Source organism: Physeter macrocephalus, unplaced genomic scaffold (assembly GCF_002837175.3).
Source record: "Physeter macrocephalus isolate SW-GA unplaced genomic scaffold, ASM283717v5 random_15, whole genome shotgun sequence".
Classification (NCBI taxonomy): Eukaryota; Metazoa; Chordata; class Mammalia; order Artiodactyla; family Physeteridae; genus Physeter; species Physeter macrocephalus.
The window spans coordinates 107050-126443 of record NW_021145301.1 but is presented as its reverse complement, the minus strand read 5'-3'; the positions used below and the strand labels follow the sequence as shown (position 1 = coordinate 126443).

At 54.7% G+C, this 19394-nt stretch overlaps 1 protein-coding gene across 1 annotated transcript in view; it reads left to right on the top strand.

Moving 5' to 3' along the window:
* Positions 1 to 19394, top strand: part of CAMK2A (calcium/calmodulin dependent protein kinase II alpha) — a 62523-nt gene that overhangs the window by 34237 nt on the left and 8892 nt on the right. Inside the window, exons 7-15 of the mRNA XM_007109874.4 lie at positions 423 to 525; positions 1837 to 1920; positions 2069 to 2163; positions 3230 to 3352; positions 3713 to 3796; positions 5350 to 5392; positions 7911 to 7951; positions 12617 to 12649; positions 13608 to 13656. Of these exons, the coding sequence (XP_007109936.2) occupies positions 423 to 525; positions 1837 to 1920; positions 2069 to 2163; positions 3230 to 3352; positions 3713 to 3796; positions 5350 to 5392; positions 7911 to 7951; positions 12617 to 12649; positions 13608 to 13656 (655 nt within the window). The remainder of the gene's footprint in view (positions 1 to 422; positions 526 to 1836; positions 1921 to 2068; positions 2164 to 3229; positions 3353 to 3712; positions 3797 to 5349; positions 5393 to 7910; positions 7952 to 12616; positions 12650 to 13607; positions 13657 to 19394) is intronic.

The window sequence follows — 19394 nt, the reverse complement described above, 5'->3', positions numbered from 1 at the left end:
GGGTTGTTGAGATAATAAATGGAATGATGTATGCAAAACCCTTAGCCCAGGGGCTGACACATAGTGGAAGCACAATATATGTTGCTTCTTTTTCCTTATTGTGATGATGGCTGTTTCCCCACTGCCCCACCCCCACCTCAGCCCCAGAGCCAAACCCTGAGGGAAGGGGATGGAGGGGTTGGCAGGTTGAAGAAGGGTCTTCCTATTGCAGAAGGTGGAGGGCTACAGTGGGGTAGTCCCCTCTCTGGGAAGCTCAGGGTTCTGTGTTCGGGGCTGGGGGGGTGGGGGTGGGTGGTGTGCCTCTGGGTCGCTCAGCTGCTCTTCCTATAAGCCCAGAGCTTCAGAGGTGAGGTTCTGAATCTGCTCACTGTCCTCTGGCTTTTTCCTCTCCCCCTTTCCCTCTTTCCTCTGGTCCTGGGAAGCCGGAGAATCTGTTACTGGCCTCCAAGCTCAAGGGCGCCGCAGTGAAGCTGGCGGACTTTGGCCTGGCCATAGAGGTGGAGGGGGAACAGCAGGCATGGTTTGGTGAGTAGGGGCAAGGGGTGTCAGGGGTATTGGGGGCCAACCTTGAGTTGACACGTCAGCCGCTAGGAGCCCTCTGCCCGAGCAGAGGAGATCGCTATTGCCCCATCTGGGGCTCAGGGAGCAGAACCCCCCATCCCTGCAGCTTCTGAGTCAGTGGGGGTCACCCGCCCTAGCTCCATGGGGGCCTGGTGCAGGGACATGGTTGTCATTAAAACAGTATGTGACTTCTTCACACGCACATCCAGCACTGCTGGCTAGGGGCTTCCATGAGTTCCCCTAACAGCCTGGGTGCTAGATTATTAATCCTGATTTTACAGATGAGGAACAGAGGCTAAGAAACTAAGAAAAGGTCAAGGGAGATGAAAAGGGGTAGAGCCAGGATTTAAGCTCAGATGATCCAGTGTGCTCTGGGATTTTGGCATAATTGAGTCCTTTCAGCTATCTGGGGTTACTTTTTAGTGGGCAATGTTGATCAGTGGTTAAGAGCCAGAGCTCTGGGTTCAAATCCTGACTCTGCTACTTACAAGGTATATGATTTTGGGTGAGTCATTTCACCTCCCTGAGCCTTTGTTTCCTTATCTATAAAATGGGGATAATAATAGTATGATCCTTGGGGGTGGTGTGAGGATTAAATGAGATCAGGCATAGAAAGTTCTCAGCCCTGCTTAGCACACACACTCATGAAATAGGAACTATTCTCACAATTACTCGTTAAAACATTTTGGGTGTCCATTATTTCAACGAATCCTCCCAACAGTGCTGGGAGGTGTTTAGGATAGGAATCCCTAATCCATTATTCACGGATGAGGAAACTGAGGCCCAGAAGGAAAAGAGACCTACCTAAGTGACTTAGGGCAAAGCCAGAGTTAGGGACAGGCCTTCTGCCATCCCAGGACCAGCTCCTGGAAGGGGTGGGGAGTGGGTGAGGGTTCAGCTCAGCCTGGAACTGACAGGCAAGGACATTTCACCTCTAGAGCCACCAGCGATTGATTGGTGGTGGTTGCCGGGAGGGTTGTGCTAGAATTTTGTGACTCTGAGGCAGGACCCTGGGACGGATCAATGACGTTGCCATGAGGCTCTCGGTGCTGGGGGGGCGTGGTGACAGGTATACTCCGTCCTCGTCCACCTTGGTCTAGAGGCGTTGGTATCTTACCAGGCCAGGGCTTCCAGCCTTTGGCCGGCTCTGGGGCCAGGGGGCGTTTTCCCCATCTCCAGGGCAACCTCATCCCTCTTCCAGCAGGATCTTGTTCCGGGTTACTTACTTGCCAACCTCTCTGTGTGTGTCTGCCTGTCTGTGTGTCTGGGGAGCAGGGTTCGCAGGGACACCCGGATACCTCTCCCCAGAAGTGCTGCGGAAGGATCCGTACGGGAAGCCTGTGGATCTGTGGGCCTGTGGTGAGTCCATCCAAAGGCCCCTTAGTCCTCCTGGCTGCCTGACCCTCTGGTGCCCTCTCTGTCCTTTCCCATCGTTCTCCTCCCTCACTCCCCCCCACCCCATCACTCCTCCTCATGAGGCTGAAGGTTCTGCTGGTCCTCTCCTCAGGGGTCATCCTGTACATCCTGCTGGTTGGGTATCCCCCATTCTGGGATGAGGACCAGCACCGCCTGTACCAGCAGATCAAAGCCGGCGCCTATGATGTGAGTGTTGCTCCTCTCTCCAGCCTCCCTGTCATCCGCTGGGCCCCATCCAGTGAGGGCCAAGGCCCAGTGAGGCCAGAGACCCGAGGATGACCCTGTCCCACCCTCCCAGCCCATTTAGGCCTCCTGCCACTCTCTAGCTACGGGGTGGAGCCTGAGGGCTGACTGGGGCCAGGCCATGAGCTGGCAGTGCCTAATGACTTGGGCATCTAAGGGATGGGATTTAGTCCATGGGGCCCCAGAGGGCAGAAGCAGCACCCACATGGTGTGAGAGGTCAGGGGGCAGAGGCCCCAGGAGCCAGGTTCTCTCTCTATGTATAGAGAGATAGATACATACATACATACATGTATACATACATACATACATAAATATAGGTACACACACATACACACATATTATATATTGTATATACAAATAGTAATAATAACTAACACATATAGCAGTCTTCTAAATGCTTTCTATATATTACTACAGTTAATCCTCACACCAGTCCTGACATAGGTACTATTGTTACCCCTATTTTACGGATAGGGAAGCTGAGGCACAGAGAGGTTAAATAAATGCCCAGACCACTGAGCTAAGAAACGGTAGAGCTGGGATTTAAACTCAGGCAGTCTGGCTCTAGTGTCCATGCTTCTAACAACCAAGCTGTACTGCTTTTCTGCATGGCTGATGTCTATTGAGCTATGTGCTACGTGTTCTACATCATATTCAATCCTCACAACATCTCTCGGGGTCACATGACTTGCCCAAGCTCACACAGCCCAGGAGGCAGAGCCAGGACTTGAACCCAAACTTCTGATTTTGAAGTCTGGGTTCTATAACTACTGTCTGGCTGCTTTGCAGATAAGACGCAGCTTCAGGAAAGCTGAGGGAGGCCTCCTTTCCCCGGCCATTGTTCTGATTTGTCCTGGGGTCAGGGGACCCTGCACCGTTTCCTGGTTGTGGACGCCCCAGTAGAAGGACACTAGGACCCCTGCCTGCTCCCCTGCCAGTCAGGGGCTGGGGGATCGCAGGGGTGGCCTGGGGTAGGCTGGGCAAACCTGGCCCCTCTGCCCCTTCCAGTTCCCGTCACCAGAATGGGACACCGTCACCCCGGAAGCCAAGGATCTGATCAACAAGATGCTGACCATCAACCCATCCAAACGCATCACGGCCGCCGAGGCCCTCAAGCACCCCTGGATCTCGGTGAGCCTTCCTCGGCAAGGCCCCTCCTGGGAGCCCCTCCAGACCTCAGGAATAAGGCCCCTGCGGAGGCCTGGCCCCTGCCCCTGGGCCTGAGGGCCCAGCATGGGGCCGACGGAGCTTAATCCAAGAGACACGGACCCCACTGTTGTTCTCTGGGGGAGAGTGGCAAGTGGGAGGTATTCTGGGTTGGCACAATGACTGGGGGTGCTACTGGCTTTGAATGTCCATTGCCAGGATGTTTACACCATCCGCTAGAACAAAATATCATTCCCCCAAGATGACAACCACATCCATAGGATACTCTGGAGGGGGAGGGAGGGCTTGCCTTCCGCTCACAGACCTCTCCCCGCCTCCCTTCAGCACCGGTCCACCGTGGCCTCCTGCATGCACAGACAGGAGACCGTGGACTGCCTGAAGAAGTTCAACGCCAGGAGAAAACTGAAGGTAACAGCAGGTCCTCACCCTCCATGCCCCCCGGCTGTGGGAGTAGCTTGGCCTGGGTCTCCACAGTGGCCAAGAGACCTGCTCACTAGTTCTTTCCTTTGTTGAGTCAACAAGTGTTATTGAACGCCGGCTGCCTGGGCTGGGCAGTGAGCAGCGGTGAGGACAGACGAGTGATGGAGACGTTATGGGGCAGTGGTGAGTGCTGTGACCACATGCCCTGAGGCTGTGGGAGTGCATAGCAGGGCCATGGAGCAGGTCTGGATGGACCAGGGAAGGATCCCAGAAGGCTTCCTGGGCAAGTGTCATTTGAGCTGAGATCCCGAAGGATAAGCAGGTATTAACAGTATAGAGACAGATTGGGCAGATGTTCCAGACACAGAGAAAAGCCTGTGCAGACGTCTGGAGGCGTGAGCATGACCCCTTAGTGGGACTGCAAGTGTTTCGGCGTGGCTGGGAGAGGTTTCCGGGGGTGACCTGTGACTGGGCAGGAGACCACGGTGGGGGTGAGAGACCCCAGCTGCCAAGCACTGGAGAGGAATGGCCAAGGGACTAGACAGGGGTTGTGGCTCCAAGGAAGCCACAGTGTGACCCAGGTGGGCCCTAAGCTGCCAGCCTCTCAGCAGGTCTGTGTGTTCTCAGGGCCGTGACATCTCCTGGCCTAGACCTTTTGCCAGGGACCCCGTGAGCAGGTAGGAAGAGCAAACAAGGGGTCCCCAGCTGGTCGGAACAGAAAAGCCATCCACATGCTGAGTGACAGATGCTGAGGCCCCGGCTCCTTCGGAACCTCCTCACCAACTGCTCCCAGGCCTGGCATGGTGGCTCAGGACAGGCACATGGGCCAACGGGGTGCTGGCCAGCATGATGCCAGGAGAATTGCGTCTCACCCCCAACCCCACAGTGGGAACTGTCACAGAAGAAGTCTCAAAATGTCAGAGTCAGGGAGTCTTAAAATCATGGACTGTCAGACCCAGAGAGTGTTCAAATCAGACAGCAATTAGAACCAGGAGGACCATTGGTCCCCAGCCCTTTCATTGACAGAGGAGCTTTTTTCCTCATTAACCCAGGGTTCCGAACCCAGGAGCCACAGAGGGGCGAACTAGTACTGGAGTGAGGAGCTGAGTGCCCTAGGCAGAGGGTGGAGACGGCGGGGGACTAAGGGGTGCAGAGTCTACTGTCCTTGCCCCGTCAGGAAACTTCCTTGGCCTTTAGGAGCCCCACTGACAGGTGTCCCGGAGCACAGCCACCAGCTCTGGCCAGGCCGATGGAATCTATTAATATCTGCTCCTAGGATGGCCATGTACCCAGAGCAGTGCCAGCTAAGGCCTAGCTCACCCCTGCCTCACCCTTCTCCAGGGAGTTGGGGATGGATGGTCTCGGGGCTGTGGGGTGAGAGAAATGGAGGAATGGAGGGCAAGGGGCAGAAAGCTTTGGCTTTGTGTCTGAATGGAGCACCTGCCTCTCCTTCCCCACTCCCCTCCCATTTCTCTGTCTCTCCTCTCCCCCCTCACCTCTGGCCTCCTCCCCCCCAAACCCCCTCCTCTTATCTGTTGCAGGGAGCCATCCTCACCACTATGCTGGCCACCAGGAACTTCTCTGGTAGGTGGTAGGACCTCAGATTTCCAAATACATCCTGCAGGAGGTAGGGGCATTGCCATATGGGGTATCTGGTGCCCTCAGGCCAGAGGGCCTGGGGAGAGGGGGGCTGTAGGGGGCCCCATGACTGGGGACTTAGCTCACCTGAGGCAAACCTGCAGAAGTAGATAAAGGTCAAAGGTCATCAAGCCAAGGGCCCACCAGGAAGGGTTAGAGGTTAAGTCTGGCTCCCCCACCTCACAGCAGTGCTGGGGTTCTCAGGCTGGGCCGGCCAGAGGGGAGGGCCTCACAGATGTCAGGGTACAGGTCCAGGAGGGACTGACCCAGGCCCAGGGAGTAGCAGTATTCCTGTTCCCCACAGTTATGAAGCAGTGCCCGCGCTTTCACTCACGGGGTCTTTGTGACAAGGTGATTGCCATCCCGGTTTTCTGAGTGAGGAAACAGAGGATCAGGGAGGTAAACTCTGACTTGCCCCAGGTCACACTGTTAGAGGGAGGCTTTCAGTGCAGGTGTGACCAGCCCCAGAGCAAGCGCCTTACCAGGCTGGGTCACAAGGAGTCCAGGGTAGGAGCCTTTGGCCTTGGCCTGGGCTGGTTCAGGCGGCAAGTGCCCAGTGACCTGTGGCATGTGGCCCCAAGAGAGAAGGGGAGGGGATTAGCATCAGGGCTTAGCAAGAAGCTCCCCTTGGCGTGTTAGAGAGTGCCGTGGCCAGCGTCCGCCAGAGGCTTCTCTCTGGGGAGCCCGGGGCGGAGGATGGGGCAGTTGAGCAGATACAGCAAGGCTCACCCGAGGGGCCCTCTGGTTGGGGCAGCTAGAGCTGCTGCGGCACATGGCTGGCTCCACCGCAAGGGGTCGGCTCTGGGAAGCTACAGCCCTGGCTTCCCTGAGAGGGTCCACCTGCACATTTAACCAGCTTGGAGAATGAGACCCAGGGCTGGGAAGACCCTGCAACTTCAGATTCGGGCTTTTTCCCTACCACACCGGACTGCCTTCCCACTCCCTCCCCAGACAAGGATCCTGCAGTTCCTTAAACTGAAAGATGAGCCACCCAGGCAGTCAGAGTCTTTTTTTAACAACTGAAGTGTCCCTAGGGCACTCTAGTCCAGAGCTCACAAAACGGAGCCCATGGGTTAGTCCCTCTCTCTCCATGTGCTTGGGGGCACCAGTGGTGTTTAAAAAATTTTTTCTGGCAAGAGTTCCCAGCACTTAAAAACCAGGAGATTTCATAGAAAATCCCAGATTTCTGACTTCTCTTGAAAATCAGAATATGTGGCTTCACGGGACCCACAGTCCTGTAATAGTGGGCTGGAGCTGAGAGGGGCCTCCTTGGAGGCTTGAGGGGCAAGTCCTCTCCCTGCTGCTGTGCATCCTGGTCTAGCTCACAAAGCCCATGATGATGGCTGGCCATTCCTCTCGGCTTTGGGATCCAGAGGTACTCCCCCGGCCCTGCCACTGCCTTGCTTTGCAAGAGGGAAATTTTGCAGGAGGGAAAAGTTGCATGAGAGCCCGAGCGGGGTCATAGGTGGAAATGTGAGGATGACTGAGGAGCTGGACCAGCCATGAGCCCCAACCCTCCAAGCCTCTGGGGCATCAATGTCCAGTACCACCCCTCCTCCCCAGCTCGCTCTCTCCAGGCCACCGGGAAAAGGACTTACAGTGGCTACCATTTACTGAGCATCTACTGCATACACGTCAAGTGCTGTGCTAAGCACTTTATAGATACTGTCTGGTTTAACTTAAGGCCATTTGCTTGAGGTTTGAAGCAGCCAGATATCAGGCTGCACAGGGCTGGGCATTGATGCCATTTCCTGACTGACGCCCTCTCCAAGGGCTCTGACCAGGAGGTGAGAAGGAAGGGAATGGGAAATGACAGGTGGGGCCTCCCTGAGAGCTGTTGCTCTGCTTTTCCCAGCCACCAGGGACACAGCCAGCCCCAGTGTGGGGCTCTGGAGTTTGAGGCTAGGGAGGCCTCTGCAGGGGATGGGTGCTCTGGCAGGGGTGGGCCCCAGAGTGGGGGCATCTGCTTCTTATCACCAGCAAAATGCAGCTTCTCAGCTGTCCAGAGTGAGTAGGCAGGGCTGACACATGACCTCCGCAGCAGCATGGGGCTAAAATTAGAGCGGGCCGGGGCGGGGAGGGAGCATCCAGCCCTGGGCTGGGCAGCCAGGCCTCCGGGTTGGCCACCACTAGCACGGGTGGTGACCAGGATCTGGAGGGAATCCCCAGACTGAAACAGCAATCCCACGGTCCTGGGACACATTGGGCACCTCCCTCAACCCATGGAGCCAGGGGGTCACACTTGAGATTGCTGAGAGCCCAGGCCCACTCCCACCCAGCGGGCCACCGGCAGACCCAGGGCCGCCCAGGAAGGAAGAGGAGCAAGGGGAGGAGGTCTCCCCACGTCGCTGGTCGCTGCTCCGGCTCTGTGCCCTCCGCTGCCCGTGGATGTTGCTCTTCCTCGCCCTGTGGGCCCTGGTGCCCTGCCTGGTGTTGGTAACCCTCTACTTTTTCTCCTCTGCAGGCGGGAAGAGTGGAGGAAACAAGAAGAACGATGGTGTGAAGGTAAGTCCCGGCCAGCCCGGCAGGGTCTGCGTCTGACAGCGTTTCCGCCCACAGGGCCCGGCTTGCAGGGCTGGGACAAGAGCCAGGCCTTGCTGATGGTGTTCTGGGCAGATGTGCTCACCCGTGCAGCCTGGCATCCCCAGACCCAGACCCAGACCTGGGCTACGGTGCCCACCCTCCCACCAGGATTGGTGGGGGGCAGGTGGGGGAGGGGAGGGTTGAAAGAGGGTGGGAGAGGCAGGTGGCCTGGGGTTGGGGTGGGCATGAGGGCCGGTCAAAGGAGATTTCTGTGGTTCTGGAGGACTGGTGGGTGCAAATAAGGGACAGAGATGTCATGAGGGGTGACCTCCTCCTTCCCGAGTGTAGGCTGGCTGGAATGGGCCCCTGACCCAGTGCACACCCCAGTCCAGCCTACAAAGCCTGCAGGGGATGGACAGCCAATCCTCTTGGCTTTGACACCTAGAGCTACCCATCCCCATCAGGGCCTGCCGGTTCAGTGCTAAGAATCCCCTCCTCTCCCCGACCCAGGCCTGCCCTGTCCCCACCCCTGATGCCCGAGCTGCTTTCCTCCACACCCCACTGACCCCTCCCTCCCTCCTCTCTCTTCTCCTTCTGCTCTCTGGGGCCTTGTCCCCTACTTTCTTCCTGGTCCCCTACTCTCTGCAGCTCCCTCCTCCCCTGCCACTGGCTCGCCTTGTGGATTCTCCTCTCTTGAGACCCTGCCTTTTTCTGGGCTCAGAGCCCTGCCTGGCCAGGGCCCCAGGGCTGGGCTGTGCCCAGGACACTGGAAGGTGTGGGATGCTTTCCAAACACAGCCACCCAGGTGGGCTGGTGGCTTCATGGCTTGGTTTGTAGTGGCATTTAGGGTCTCAGGCCCCTGGCTTTGGTCTGCCGGGGGTTGCATGGGAGGGGATCTGGGCTGTCTGCCTGAGGCCAGGATATGGCCCTCCTCTCTGTTCTTGGCCCTCTGGGGGCTTGAGTTTCCCCATAGGTACAGTGGGAGGGGGGAGGGCTGTGAACGCCATGATTTCCAAGATTTCAACTTTAAAAACAAACAAGAAAAAATCATTTTCCCTTCTCATCTTGGGTGCTTGAGGAATATGTAATTATTTGGTTATCAGTCAAAGCCAGTGGGTTTCAAATGGAACTCCTCGGAGCCCAAAGGTTCTGGGGAGGTGCCTCTGGCAGCAGATGGGGAGGGATTGGAAGGGGGAAGCCAAGCAGAGAGGATGTGGGGGCTTCTCACACCCACTTCAGCCAGAACAGCTCCGTGGACCAGCCATCGCAGTGGCTGGGAGAGCCTGGGTGCGCTTATAGCCCATTGTTTGAATCTCCTGAGCCTGTGTTTCCTCTTTCAAGCAATGGGTGAGCAGGGTTTCCCACCTCCCAGGGCTGTTTGTGAGGATGAGCTAAGATACTGTGTATTGAGGACTTAGCACGGTGCTGGCGTGCGATACATGCTCGTGAGATGCTAGTCGGTAGTATTATCTTTTCTGCTTTATGTGTTGGACTTTCGGGTAAGATTTCTCTTGAAGTTTGCTCAAGAAAATACTTGGAAAACACAGATCGAAAGCCAGCCCAGTTTATACAGTTAACACACATCCATTCCAAATGCTGTAATGGAATCCAGAATTGAGTTTTGGCTTACCTGCTGTTTTGGGTTACCCATGAGTCACCCCCCTCCCCTCCCAATTTGAAAGGGTGATGGAGGGATGTGCAACTTGCGGGGGAGGGGGGCAGGCTTGGAGCAGCTGGGGCTCAATCTGGCCCTAGTGTGTAGACACTGGGGGTACTGAGTCCCCTGGGGAAAATCATATTTGGGGGATATGGGGCAGAGGCCACAGGCGCTAGCGGGCTGCCGCCGTCTGCTTGGCGCTCGGGTGTAGCCCTGGCAAAGCCCTGGTCAGGGCCTCCCTCAGGCTGCGTCGTAGGACGAAGCTCTTGTCTGGCTCCTCTCTGGGCAAAGCCAGGAGGCGGAGGCTGTCTGCGGACAAGGGCATCTCGTAGCGTGGCGGGGCTCTGGCTGGTCACCGCAGGGCCTTCCAGTGGGCACAGTTGAAGAAAGTGCTGCTGCTTCCTGTAGGGCAGGAGAGTCCCTGAGTGACTTCTCAGGGTGGCCTGGGTGTGGAGGAAGAGACACTCAAAGGCTATTCCTGGCCCGACCCTTTCTCTGCAGCTCAACCTCCTCCCCTTCCTTGGGATGGAGGAGCGGGGACATCCAGCCGGAAGACGGGAGTAACCCAGGGGGATTTGCCCAGGATTTGGGGAGCCCGGCCTGCAAGAGGAGGGAGGTCCATTCATGTTTTTACTATGACTGAAACTGGACCTCAAGTCAAGAAGCCAGGGGTTTGAGCCTGGGCCCCACTGTTCCCTCCCTTGGGGACCTGGGCCATCAGTTCCGTCATCTGTGCAAGAGGAGAAGAGCTGTTTTCAGGGAGGCTGGTGAGAGGCTCCCACCGGGGTGGGCCTGGTGGAGTCGCATCGTGATGCTCCTGTAGCCAACATGTGCTCGGCCAAAGCAGGAACTACATCTTGGTCCCTAGAGACGAACCACTGATTCCACCTGGGGCTTAATTGAAGAAGCAGTGATCGGTTCCAACGCTGGAGGAAAAACTGGCGGGTTGGAGTTCAAGATATGACACAGTACTGTACTTTATGGGCTTTTAAGGGCTTTTCAAGGCTAACTTTGACCATCCTCTGTTTCTACCATCCCTGCCAACCTTAGAACTGTGTTCTTCACGTGGTTCTAAGAGATGTGACTCTACTTTTGGTGACAGTTCACTTTTTAAATGAAACTAACATGCTGGTCGGTGTAGGGTTATTATTAGTATCATCATCATTTTGTGATTCAGGAAAATCGAGGCTTTCTATTACCAAGAAGCGATGCCCCCGGTCCCAGCCACTCCTAGGCCTCTACTTTCATGAAGAGGGGCTGACCGCTCCCACCCCTCAACCCCACTCACTGCCCCCTGTTGGTGTCCCATCCGTGCGTCATGACCCCTCTCCCCCATGTCCCATCCTGTCACTGTACGTCCGAATTTGATGCAGTCTCTGCTCTGTGTTCCCTCCTCGTGTCCCGCCTGGAACCTCCTGGCCCTCATGCTGCTCTTCAGGTTTCTGCTGACAGCCGAGCTGTGTGGGCCTGTCCCCTCCAACACACACTGTGCCTGGCCCGGCTCCAGCCAGGAGTGAGGCCAACACTAGGAGGAGAGGGCAGGGAAGGAGGGGCTGGCTGCAGGCTGCTGCCTTGCAGGAGTCACACTGCCCGGGCCAGCTCGGGCAGAGGCAGGGGCTGTGAGCATTTACACTGGAAATGCCCAGTGAGCCACCTCCATGCAGAGGCCCTGGATGGAGAGGACAGGATCTAAGGCTTCTGGCACTCAGAGGCTCCTGGATCTTGGAGTCAGAAAGTCCAGACTTAGACCTGAGGACCCTTGGAGACTATCCAGTGCCTCCCACTGGCAAAGGCCGACCCGGAGGGCATCTCCAGTCTCCCCTCTGCTCCCCACACAGAGCGGCAAACGGGAGCAGCCTCCTGGCCTCTCAGATGTAAGTGCTTCCAGGATGAGCCTTTGAAGAGCCATCAGGCTGTGGGTACCTGGAGACCTGGACAGAGGAGAGGGCCTGCACTGGGGGTTCCAGCCTCTTCTTTACTAGTAGCTAGCTGAGCGACCTTGGGTGGATCGCTGCCCGTCTCTGGCCCCCAGGTTCTTGTCTGCTCAATGCAAGCGTCAGTCTTGGCCTGTAACCTTCTATGAGTGTGAGTCTTTAAGGCTCCAGGCTTAGAGCTGAAAGAAGGAGAAGATAGTCTACATGTTCCTCTCTCCTTCCCTTGGTTCCACAGTTGATTATACAGGGGAAATGACAAATCCCCCCAAAGCTAGAATAGGCTGAATGGCAGGGCCCAAAGACTCGAATTCTGGGCTCAGCTGTGTGTCTGCCTTTGCCTCAGTTTCTCTATCAGCATAAAGGAGCCGAATAGGCCAGTCACTGGGAAGCTGTGGGCACAAGTAGGACTTCTGAGGCCACTTAGAGGAGTGGTTCCCACACCTGTCTCTGCTTTGGAATCACCTGGGGATATTGTTTAAAATAAAGATGCCCAGGCCCCAGCCCAGACCTAGTTATCAAACTCCTTAGAGGGGGCCTGGTTATGTATACTTTGGACAAGTTTCCTGAGTGGCTATGACACTCAACCAAACTAGGAGCAGGGTCTTTTCAGCAGAGACACAGGAGGAGTCTAGGAGGAGACATTGGGCCTCATCTCCAGACCCGAGCACCTTTTTGTCCTTCAAGAGCTTTGGATTCTGGAGGCCTTAGGCACCTGGTGTCTGAGACCCAGGATTTGCTTCCTCCATCTGAACTTAGCGTAGGGGGAGCCCTGATCCAAGAGACGCTTAGCCCGCAGCTTGGTCGTTGGATTTTTGAGACCCAGGCAGCTGTGCACGAGGCCCCAGAACTCTAGGCTGAGAGAGGCCTGGCCCTGCCAGGTCAGCTGCTGCTGGTGGCCCTGACTCCTTGTCCCGATGCCATTGCCTGCAAGGGACCACAGAGGATGGCCCCGAGGCCCATCCTCCTTCCACCCCTCCCCTGTTGTTTGTTCCTCTGCTCCCTGCCGTTTTCACGCTGTGTCTTTTCCTGTCCCATCTCTTCTCCTTGTTTTTCCAGAAAAGAAAGTCCAGTTCCAGCGTTCAGTTAATGGTGAGTGTCTGCCGTCTCCCAAACGCCGGTAAATCCTGGGCCTCGAACCCTCGCTCCTGCCTCGCTCCTGCAGGCTACACTGGGAACCCGGGCGGGGAGAGGGTGCTCAGGGTGTGCTTGGTACGTGTGCCTCGTGTGACAATATGTGTGTTGTGTGTGCGTGTTGTTGGCGTGTTTCTGTTGACACCTCCAAATCCATGACCCAGGCCAGCAGCCTGATGGTAGACCTGAGAACTCCCTCGGATGCGAAGGTTGATTTGAACCCCATCCCACGTCCAGCCCGTGGCTTCTCGCTTCGCCTTGCCCTCTGCTCTGGAACTCAGCTCAGGACTTGGTTTGTGCCACTTGTGGCCACTGGGGGGCTTGGTTTGGCCGGAGTAGCGGGCGCTGTAGAGGCCCTTCTTGAGCTTCTGTGAGGCTACCCAGGGCCTGCCGGTGGCAGAGGAGCCACCAGCCCCTGCCACCGTCTAGGGGTTTCTGCGGTGGCATGGTGGCCCACGTCCCTCTTCTTCTGATTCCATTGCTGTCTCCCTCAGTTGTGTGGTTTTTCTCCCCCTGAAAAGCCCAGCCTCTGTCACACTGGGCCTCCCCGCCGTCTCTCTCTTCCTCTCCTGCCAGTGTGTGTACTTCTTCCCCATCCTGTGGCCACCATGTGCCTCTCTGCCCTCCACACCCCCTCTCTGCTCCCTCAAGCAGACAGGGCTCAGGACCCCCTTCCAGAAAGGCCAGGGCTCTCCACGCATCCACCCCTTCTTTCGCACCCCCGTCCCCGCCACCAGCCACCTGCTTAGTTGGGCCCGTCCCCTCCTTAGGCTTGGAAGTCTGACAGGGTTTTCAGTGCAGCATCTGGATGGCAGAGCCAATGAGGCTTACGGCAACGGGGCCGCAGCATCAGGCAGACCGCACCTCTTCCCGCTTGACAAGTGGGCCTCACCACCTCCCGTGTTCTCTTTGGCAGGAATCTTCAGAGAGCACCAACACCACCATTGAGGATGAAGACACCAAAGGTAGGAGGGGTCTTGCCTTCAGCATCTGGGCCCCCGGGCCTCCTGGCAGGCCCCCTTCGCTGACAGTCTCCGGCCTGAAGGGACCCCAAGGCCAACTTTGTGTCCTGTTTCTCTACAAAGAGCCTCGCTTTGGCTCCTTATAGACTGGGTACACAGTGGGGTGCCATTTCCCTATGTGAGGTGCCTGGATGGACTTTTCTCATGGTAGCAGTTATGTGTTGACTTTTAACATGTATTAGAAAAAATTAATTTAACATAGTCAAGTCATACATGTATCACAGTAGTATACATTTTCCTTTTGAAGTGTTTTTGGATTTAAAAAAAACACACAAGTTGATTTTAAAAACTTGAAGTAATTATAGAAAAGGAAGGGAAAGCAAAAATGTATCAGTAGGAAATTCAACAAACTGGAATATGGGAAACACTGCCTAAGACCGACCCAAAATGCAGGGGCTGCTGTAGCCCGTGGCTAATAGTCTTCACAAGCCCTCAGATGAAAGGGGGAGCAAGACCCCAGATAACGGTGATCTGATAGTAAGAGAGGAAATAATAGGATGGTAATAGGAATAATGGCTGCCTTTTATGGGATACTTGCTGTGTGCTAGACCTGTTTCAAGTGCTTGATGTTCACCTGAGCTTTACAACAAGCTAAGAAGTAGGTACTGTGATTAACCCCATTCAACAGCCCAGAAACTCAGGGGTTGAGTAAATTGGCCCAAGGTCCCAGAGCTCGTAAAGGGGACAGTTAGGATATGAACCCAGGCAGTGTGGCTCCAGGGCCTGACTCAGCTGAGGAGGCCTTGGCATGTGGAAAGATGCTTGGAGCTTGGAGGAGGGAGGATGGAGCACTGACTTCCACCCAGAGGACACCAGATCCTTGGATGAGTTAGTGACATACTGCTGTTCGGCCTGTACCCAGCCCTTCTTCTTCCCCCAGGACAGGGAGACCGGCAAGGGAGGGGGTTCTCACACTCAGGTGTGTGTCAGAGATGCCTGGGGAGTCTCTGAAATCTAGAAAAACAGCATTGACCTGGAGAGATCACAGCTGTGCCAGTTGAGATATTTTCAGGAGTTTAGATGATCTGCTTCTAAAAGAATATACAATGATGGGGAAAAGAGCATTTTATTACGTAATAAATATTTTTGCACAATTGCCGTTCAGGCTTACTTAAGGCAGTTTTGACGCACTAAATGCCGTTGACTGTCTCCTGACTCTGCCACGGTGTCTGGAAGAACAGCCCCACCCTATGTGTGTCCCTCTCCGGTCATTCCCAGCTGGGGCAAAGCAGGGGCAGGAGATGGTCACTCCATCACCATAGCCTGGTGCTAGAGCAAATCAAGCGTCTATGAAAGCACCAGGGACAACTTTCAAAATGCATTATCTCGAAGAATTCCCTTGGGATCAGGTCAGCATTCTAAGTCCCTCAAGTCTGATTTTTAACCATATTCTTGGCCCTCCTCCAGTGGAATCTGATTCCATAGGTTTGTGGTGGGCCGAGATAGGTTGTTTCTGAGACATTCACCATATTTGAGGCTCATTGTAAGGTGCTGGGATTTTTGAGGAGACTTGTTGTGGCCTCAAAATCCTGGTCTAAGAGCAGACAGGGTCTGTGGAGGCAAACTGGCTCTGTGATTCTTCATTGGAGTCCATCTGCTGGGTGACCTTAGACAACTTACTGAACCTCTCTGAGCCTCAGTTTCCTTAATAGTAAAGAGATGATAGCAGTATCAAGCTCAGAGGATTGCTGTGCAGAGGAAATGAGAGGCTGTGTCTAAAGTGCCTACACAGTGTTTGGCTTATGGTCACTGTTTAATAAATCTTAATTTCTCTTCTTTCAAACTGGAGCTTATGGTTGAATGACAGGAAGCCATATGACGTTTTCTTGGAGCGTCAGTTTTACTCAAAGATTATTTTAAGACAAATATTTATATGTTCAACAGACAGAGAAATGTTTGGAATAGAATGTAAAATTTGTGTGCGCTATTAATGTAAAATGTGACCCGTTAAAGACATTTTCCACCTGGGGTAACGGCTCTGGGTTACATCCCCGAGGCCTGACATTTACAATCATTATCCTCTGCTTTAGAGATATCAGGATGGGAACATTTGCGAAGTCTTGAATTTTAGTTCACTTATACCCCTTTTAAAGAGGGGAGGATGGGACTTCCATGGAGGTCCAGGAAGACTCTGCGCTGGTTAAGACTCTGCGTTAAGACTCTGCGCTTCCACTGCAGGGGGCACAGGTTTGATCCCTGGTCAGGGAACTAAGATCCCACATGCTGTGCAGCATGGCCAAAAAAAATAAAATTAAAAAATAAATAAATAAATAAATAAAATTTAATTTAAAAATAAAATAAAATAAAGAGGGGAGGCTGAGGCCTAGAGAAGAGAAAGGGCATGTCAATGTTATTAATGGTAAAACTGGGACCCCGTTCCCTGCCTCAGTTTCCACACATGTAAAAGGCCATGTCTGATGGAAGAGATGCTGGCCCAGCCAGGAGCTTCTCCCCCTGTTTGGCAAGAGAGAGGAACTCTGTGCCTCCCCCAGCTTCTCCAGGCCTCAGAGAAAGTTTCCAGAGAACCATTTTCTGGTGTTAATTTGTTAAGTCTTCTTACTAAGTGAGAATAGCAGCTGGTGGGGTGGATTCTGACCTAACATTAAAGTTAATTAGAAATGTCATCCTCCAGGGAACATTTTCCCCTCAGCAAAGAAAGGGACATTAATATTTCAGAGCCCCTCAGGCTTAATACACAGGCCTCGCACCCTCTGAGCTGCACGGGGTTCTGCCAGACTTTCTCCCCACCGCCCTCTCTCCTCCTGGTCAGCTCCTTGAAAATTCGATTTCCTCTCCAACCCAAAGAGCTGCCTTAGAATCTGGGCAGAGACATTCTGGGAAATATCAGTCAGGAATGCTGATCCCATCTCAGCCTCCTCATACTGTGTGACCTTGAGAGAGTGCCTTAACCTCTCTGGAGCTTCAGCTTTCCCATCTATAGCGGAGCCCTCCTGGTTGTCTGGGTGAACACCTGGCAGATGAGAAATGCCAGAGGGTGCTACTGAGCAGCTGCGGGATGAATCTTTCGTATAGCGATGGGTCTGCCAAGGGCATGGGAGGGGCTCAGAACCAGAGTGAATTTCTCCAGATTTAAGGAGCACCAGACCCCCAGATCTTTGGTCCCAGAGAATGAAGCTAGGGAGAGTCCTGCCTGCTAGGCTTCAACTGTTGGCAAACTTGGTGTCCTGAGTGGCTGGAGGCCAAGTTAGACACTGTCTCAGGCTGCATTAATAGAGGTATAGTGTCCAGAATTGGGGAGGGGATAGAGAGTGCTACCCTAGACCTGATATTCTGCAGTATTCAAGCCACATCAGGGATAGTGTGCTCACACTCAGAGAGGCAACTAAACAGCTTAAGTACCCTCGAAAATAGATGGCCAGCTTGAGCCAGATCCTGCAAACCACATGCCTTCAGCCCTGAGAAGAAAAGACTTGTGGAGGAAGGCACAGAGTCTGGAGAAGCAGGTACACACTGAAGGATCCCAGAAGGCAGACCAGAACTATAACTAGGGGCTTTTAGGGAGAGATTACAACTTGAAAGAAGGAGGTGGATGCAAATGGCAAAAGCTGTCCAGCAGTGCGGTGGCCTACCCGGCAGGCTGCAAGCCCCAAAGTTCCAACCAAAACTGAACCATCACATATCAGGCTGCTGGAAAGTGTCCCTGCCCGGGCTAGAGGCTAGAGACTGTCCTCAGGGAGAACTTCCAATTCAGAGCTTTCCAGTGATGATAATCACAGCGCTTGCTTATGGAGTGCCAGGCACTGCTCTCAGTGCTTTACATAATGCATCATTATTTACATAAGTGAGTTGATATAAAGGGCTTGGAACAGTAGCTGGTTCTGAGTGAGGACCATATGTGTGTTAGTTATTTTTATTGATATATTCTTAACTCAATCCTCAGAACCACCCTATGAGGTAAGTACTATTAGTAGCTCCATTATACATATGGGAAACTGAGGTAGGAGGAAGTATCTTGCCCAAGGGCACACAGTTACCAAGTAGCAGAGCCAGGATCCAAACTCAGGGGGTCTGGCTCCAGAATCCATGCCCTTGACCACTTGACTAGCCTCTCTGAGATGGTGGTGAGAAGCGGCCCACAGGATACAGGGCGTGAAGCACGGGCTCGTGGAATGTCAAGTGGGAAGGGTTCTTAAAGCCGTGCAGAGAAGGTAAGGGAGGTGGCATGGGTCCCATGGCCAGCCAGGAGCGTGTGGATTCGCTCTGGATCATCACCCTGATTTCATGTGGGAGCAGCTGGAATGAGGTGTCTCCTGGTGGAGGTGGGTTTCTCCCCATCCTCAATCCCCAGCTTCCCTGAAGGAGGGCAGAGTTGACCAGTTGACCGGACTGTTGGGCTGGCAGAGTTGACCAGTTGACTGGGCTGTTGGGCTCCTAGGGACAGAGGCCACAAGGCAACTTGGGCAATTCCAGGGAACAGGGCAAGGCCAGCAGCCCCAGACCCTGATTTGGTCCATCCGCTCGTTCATTCATTCAAGCTGCCTCCGTCTCAGCCCCAGGCAAGGCCCCAGAGTCACCCGGCTGATCTCATGGTCTAAGACAGACCCGTTCCCAGCCCTGGTGATTCTTTGCAGAGCCAGGAGATAAAGAATTAGTGGCTCACTGTGGTGACTGACATTGGAGATAGTAACTTCAGTGATGTTACGTCTACTGAGCACCCACCACGTGCCAAGAGCTGCGCTGGGCACCGGGCCCTGCCCTGAGGGGCAGGTGGTGGGGGGAGAGGGAGATGGGCTTTGGAGCTGCACAGTCTGCTCGGGGCGGTTGGTCCACTGAAGCAGACTATTTCACCTGTCGCCTCCACGGTGACTGGAGCTTGTCTCTGACCGGGAGGTGAGAACCACATGAAATTGTGCTGGGAGGCTTCAAAGATTTGCAGCTTGAGCACTGGCGCAGTCACTCACTCCATAATGAATGCCTGGCCAGGCCTGCTGCAGGCTCCAGGGATCAGCGAGCCTCCATGGAGCTCATATTTGAGCTGGGGAAGAGACAAGCATGTGGGCCCAACACATCATGGAACGCGTTGGAGCTCCTGGGCCCTGTGGAAAAGGCCCTGGGCTGGAAGCCAAACTCTGCACCCAAAATGTTCTATGTCCTTGGGCAAGTCACACCCCTTACCAAGCTTCTGTTTCCCCAATGTTGGATAAGCAGGCTGAGTCCCTGGTCCTCAAGAGTTCTTGCGGCCTGGGTGTCCTGTGATTCTTTGTCCTCTGGGCCTGAGGTGAGCTCCCCAGTGTGGGGGGATGGGACAGCACCTGCAGTTGGTGAGGAAAGGGGCAGGGACAAGGCCGCCTCCAGGAGCCGTCTCCCTCCCATGCTCCCAGCCTGAGAAATGGGCAACATGTCCACCCATCTCACCTGAGGCTGCTCCAGCAGGCCAGCTCACTGACCGGCTTGGAGGTTAGGCTTGAGCCTGGGGGAGGAAGGGAAGCAGGCCTGGCCCTGGGAAACCGCCTGAGGCTTCTGGGAGGATAGCCCTGCTGGGAGCCAGAACATTTGGCTTCAAATTCCTTCATTGCTGAGGCTCAGTCTCCTCATGTGTCAGATGGCCTTGCCTCCCCCTACCCCCCAGGCTGTGAGGGGCAGATGCAGTAATGAGTGTGGGAGGATACAGGAGGCAGCACTTACAGTGTGTACCTACTATGTGCCAGGCTCTGGTCCAA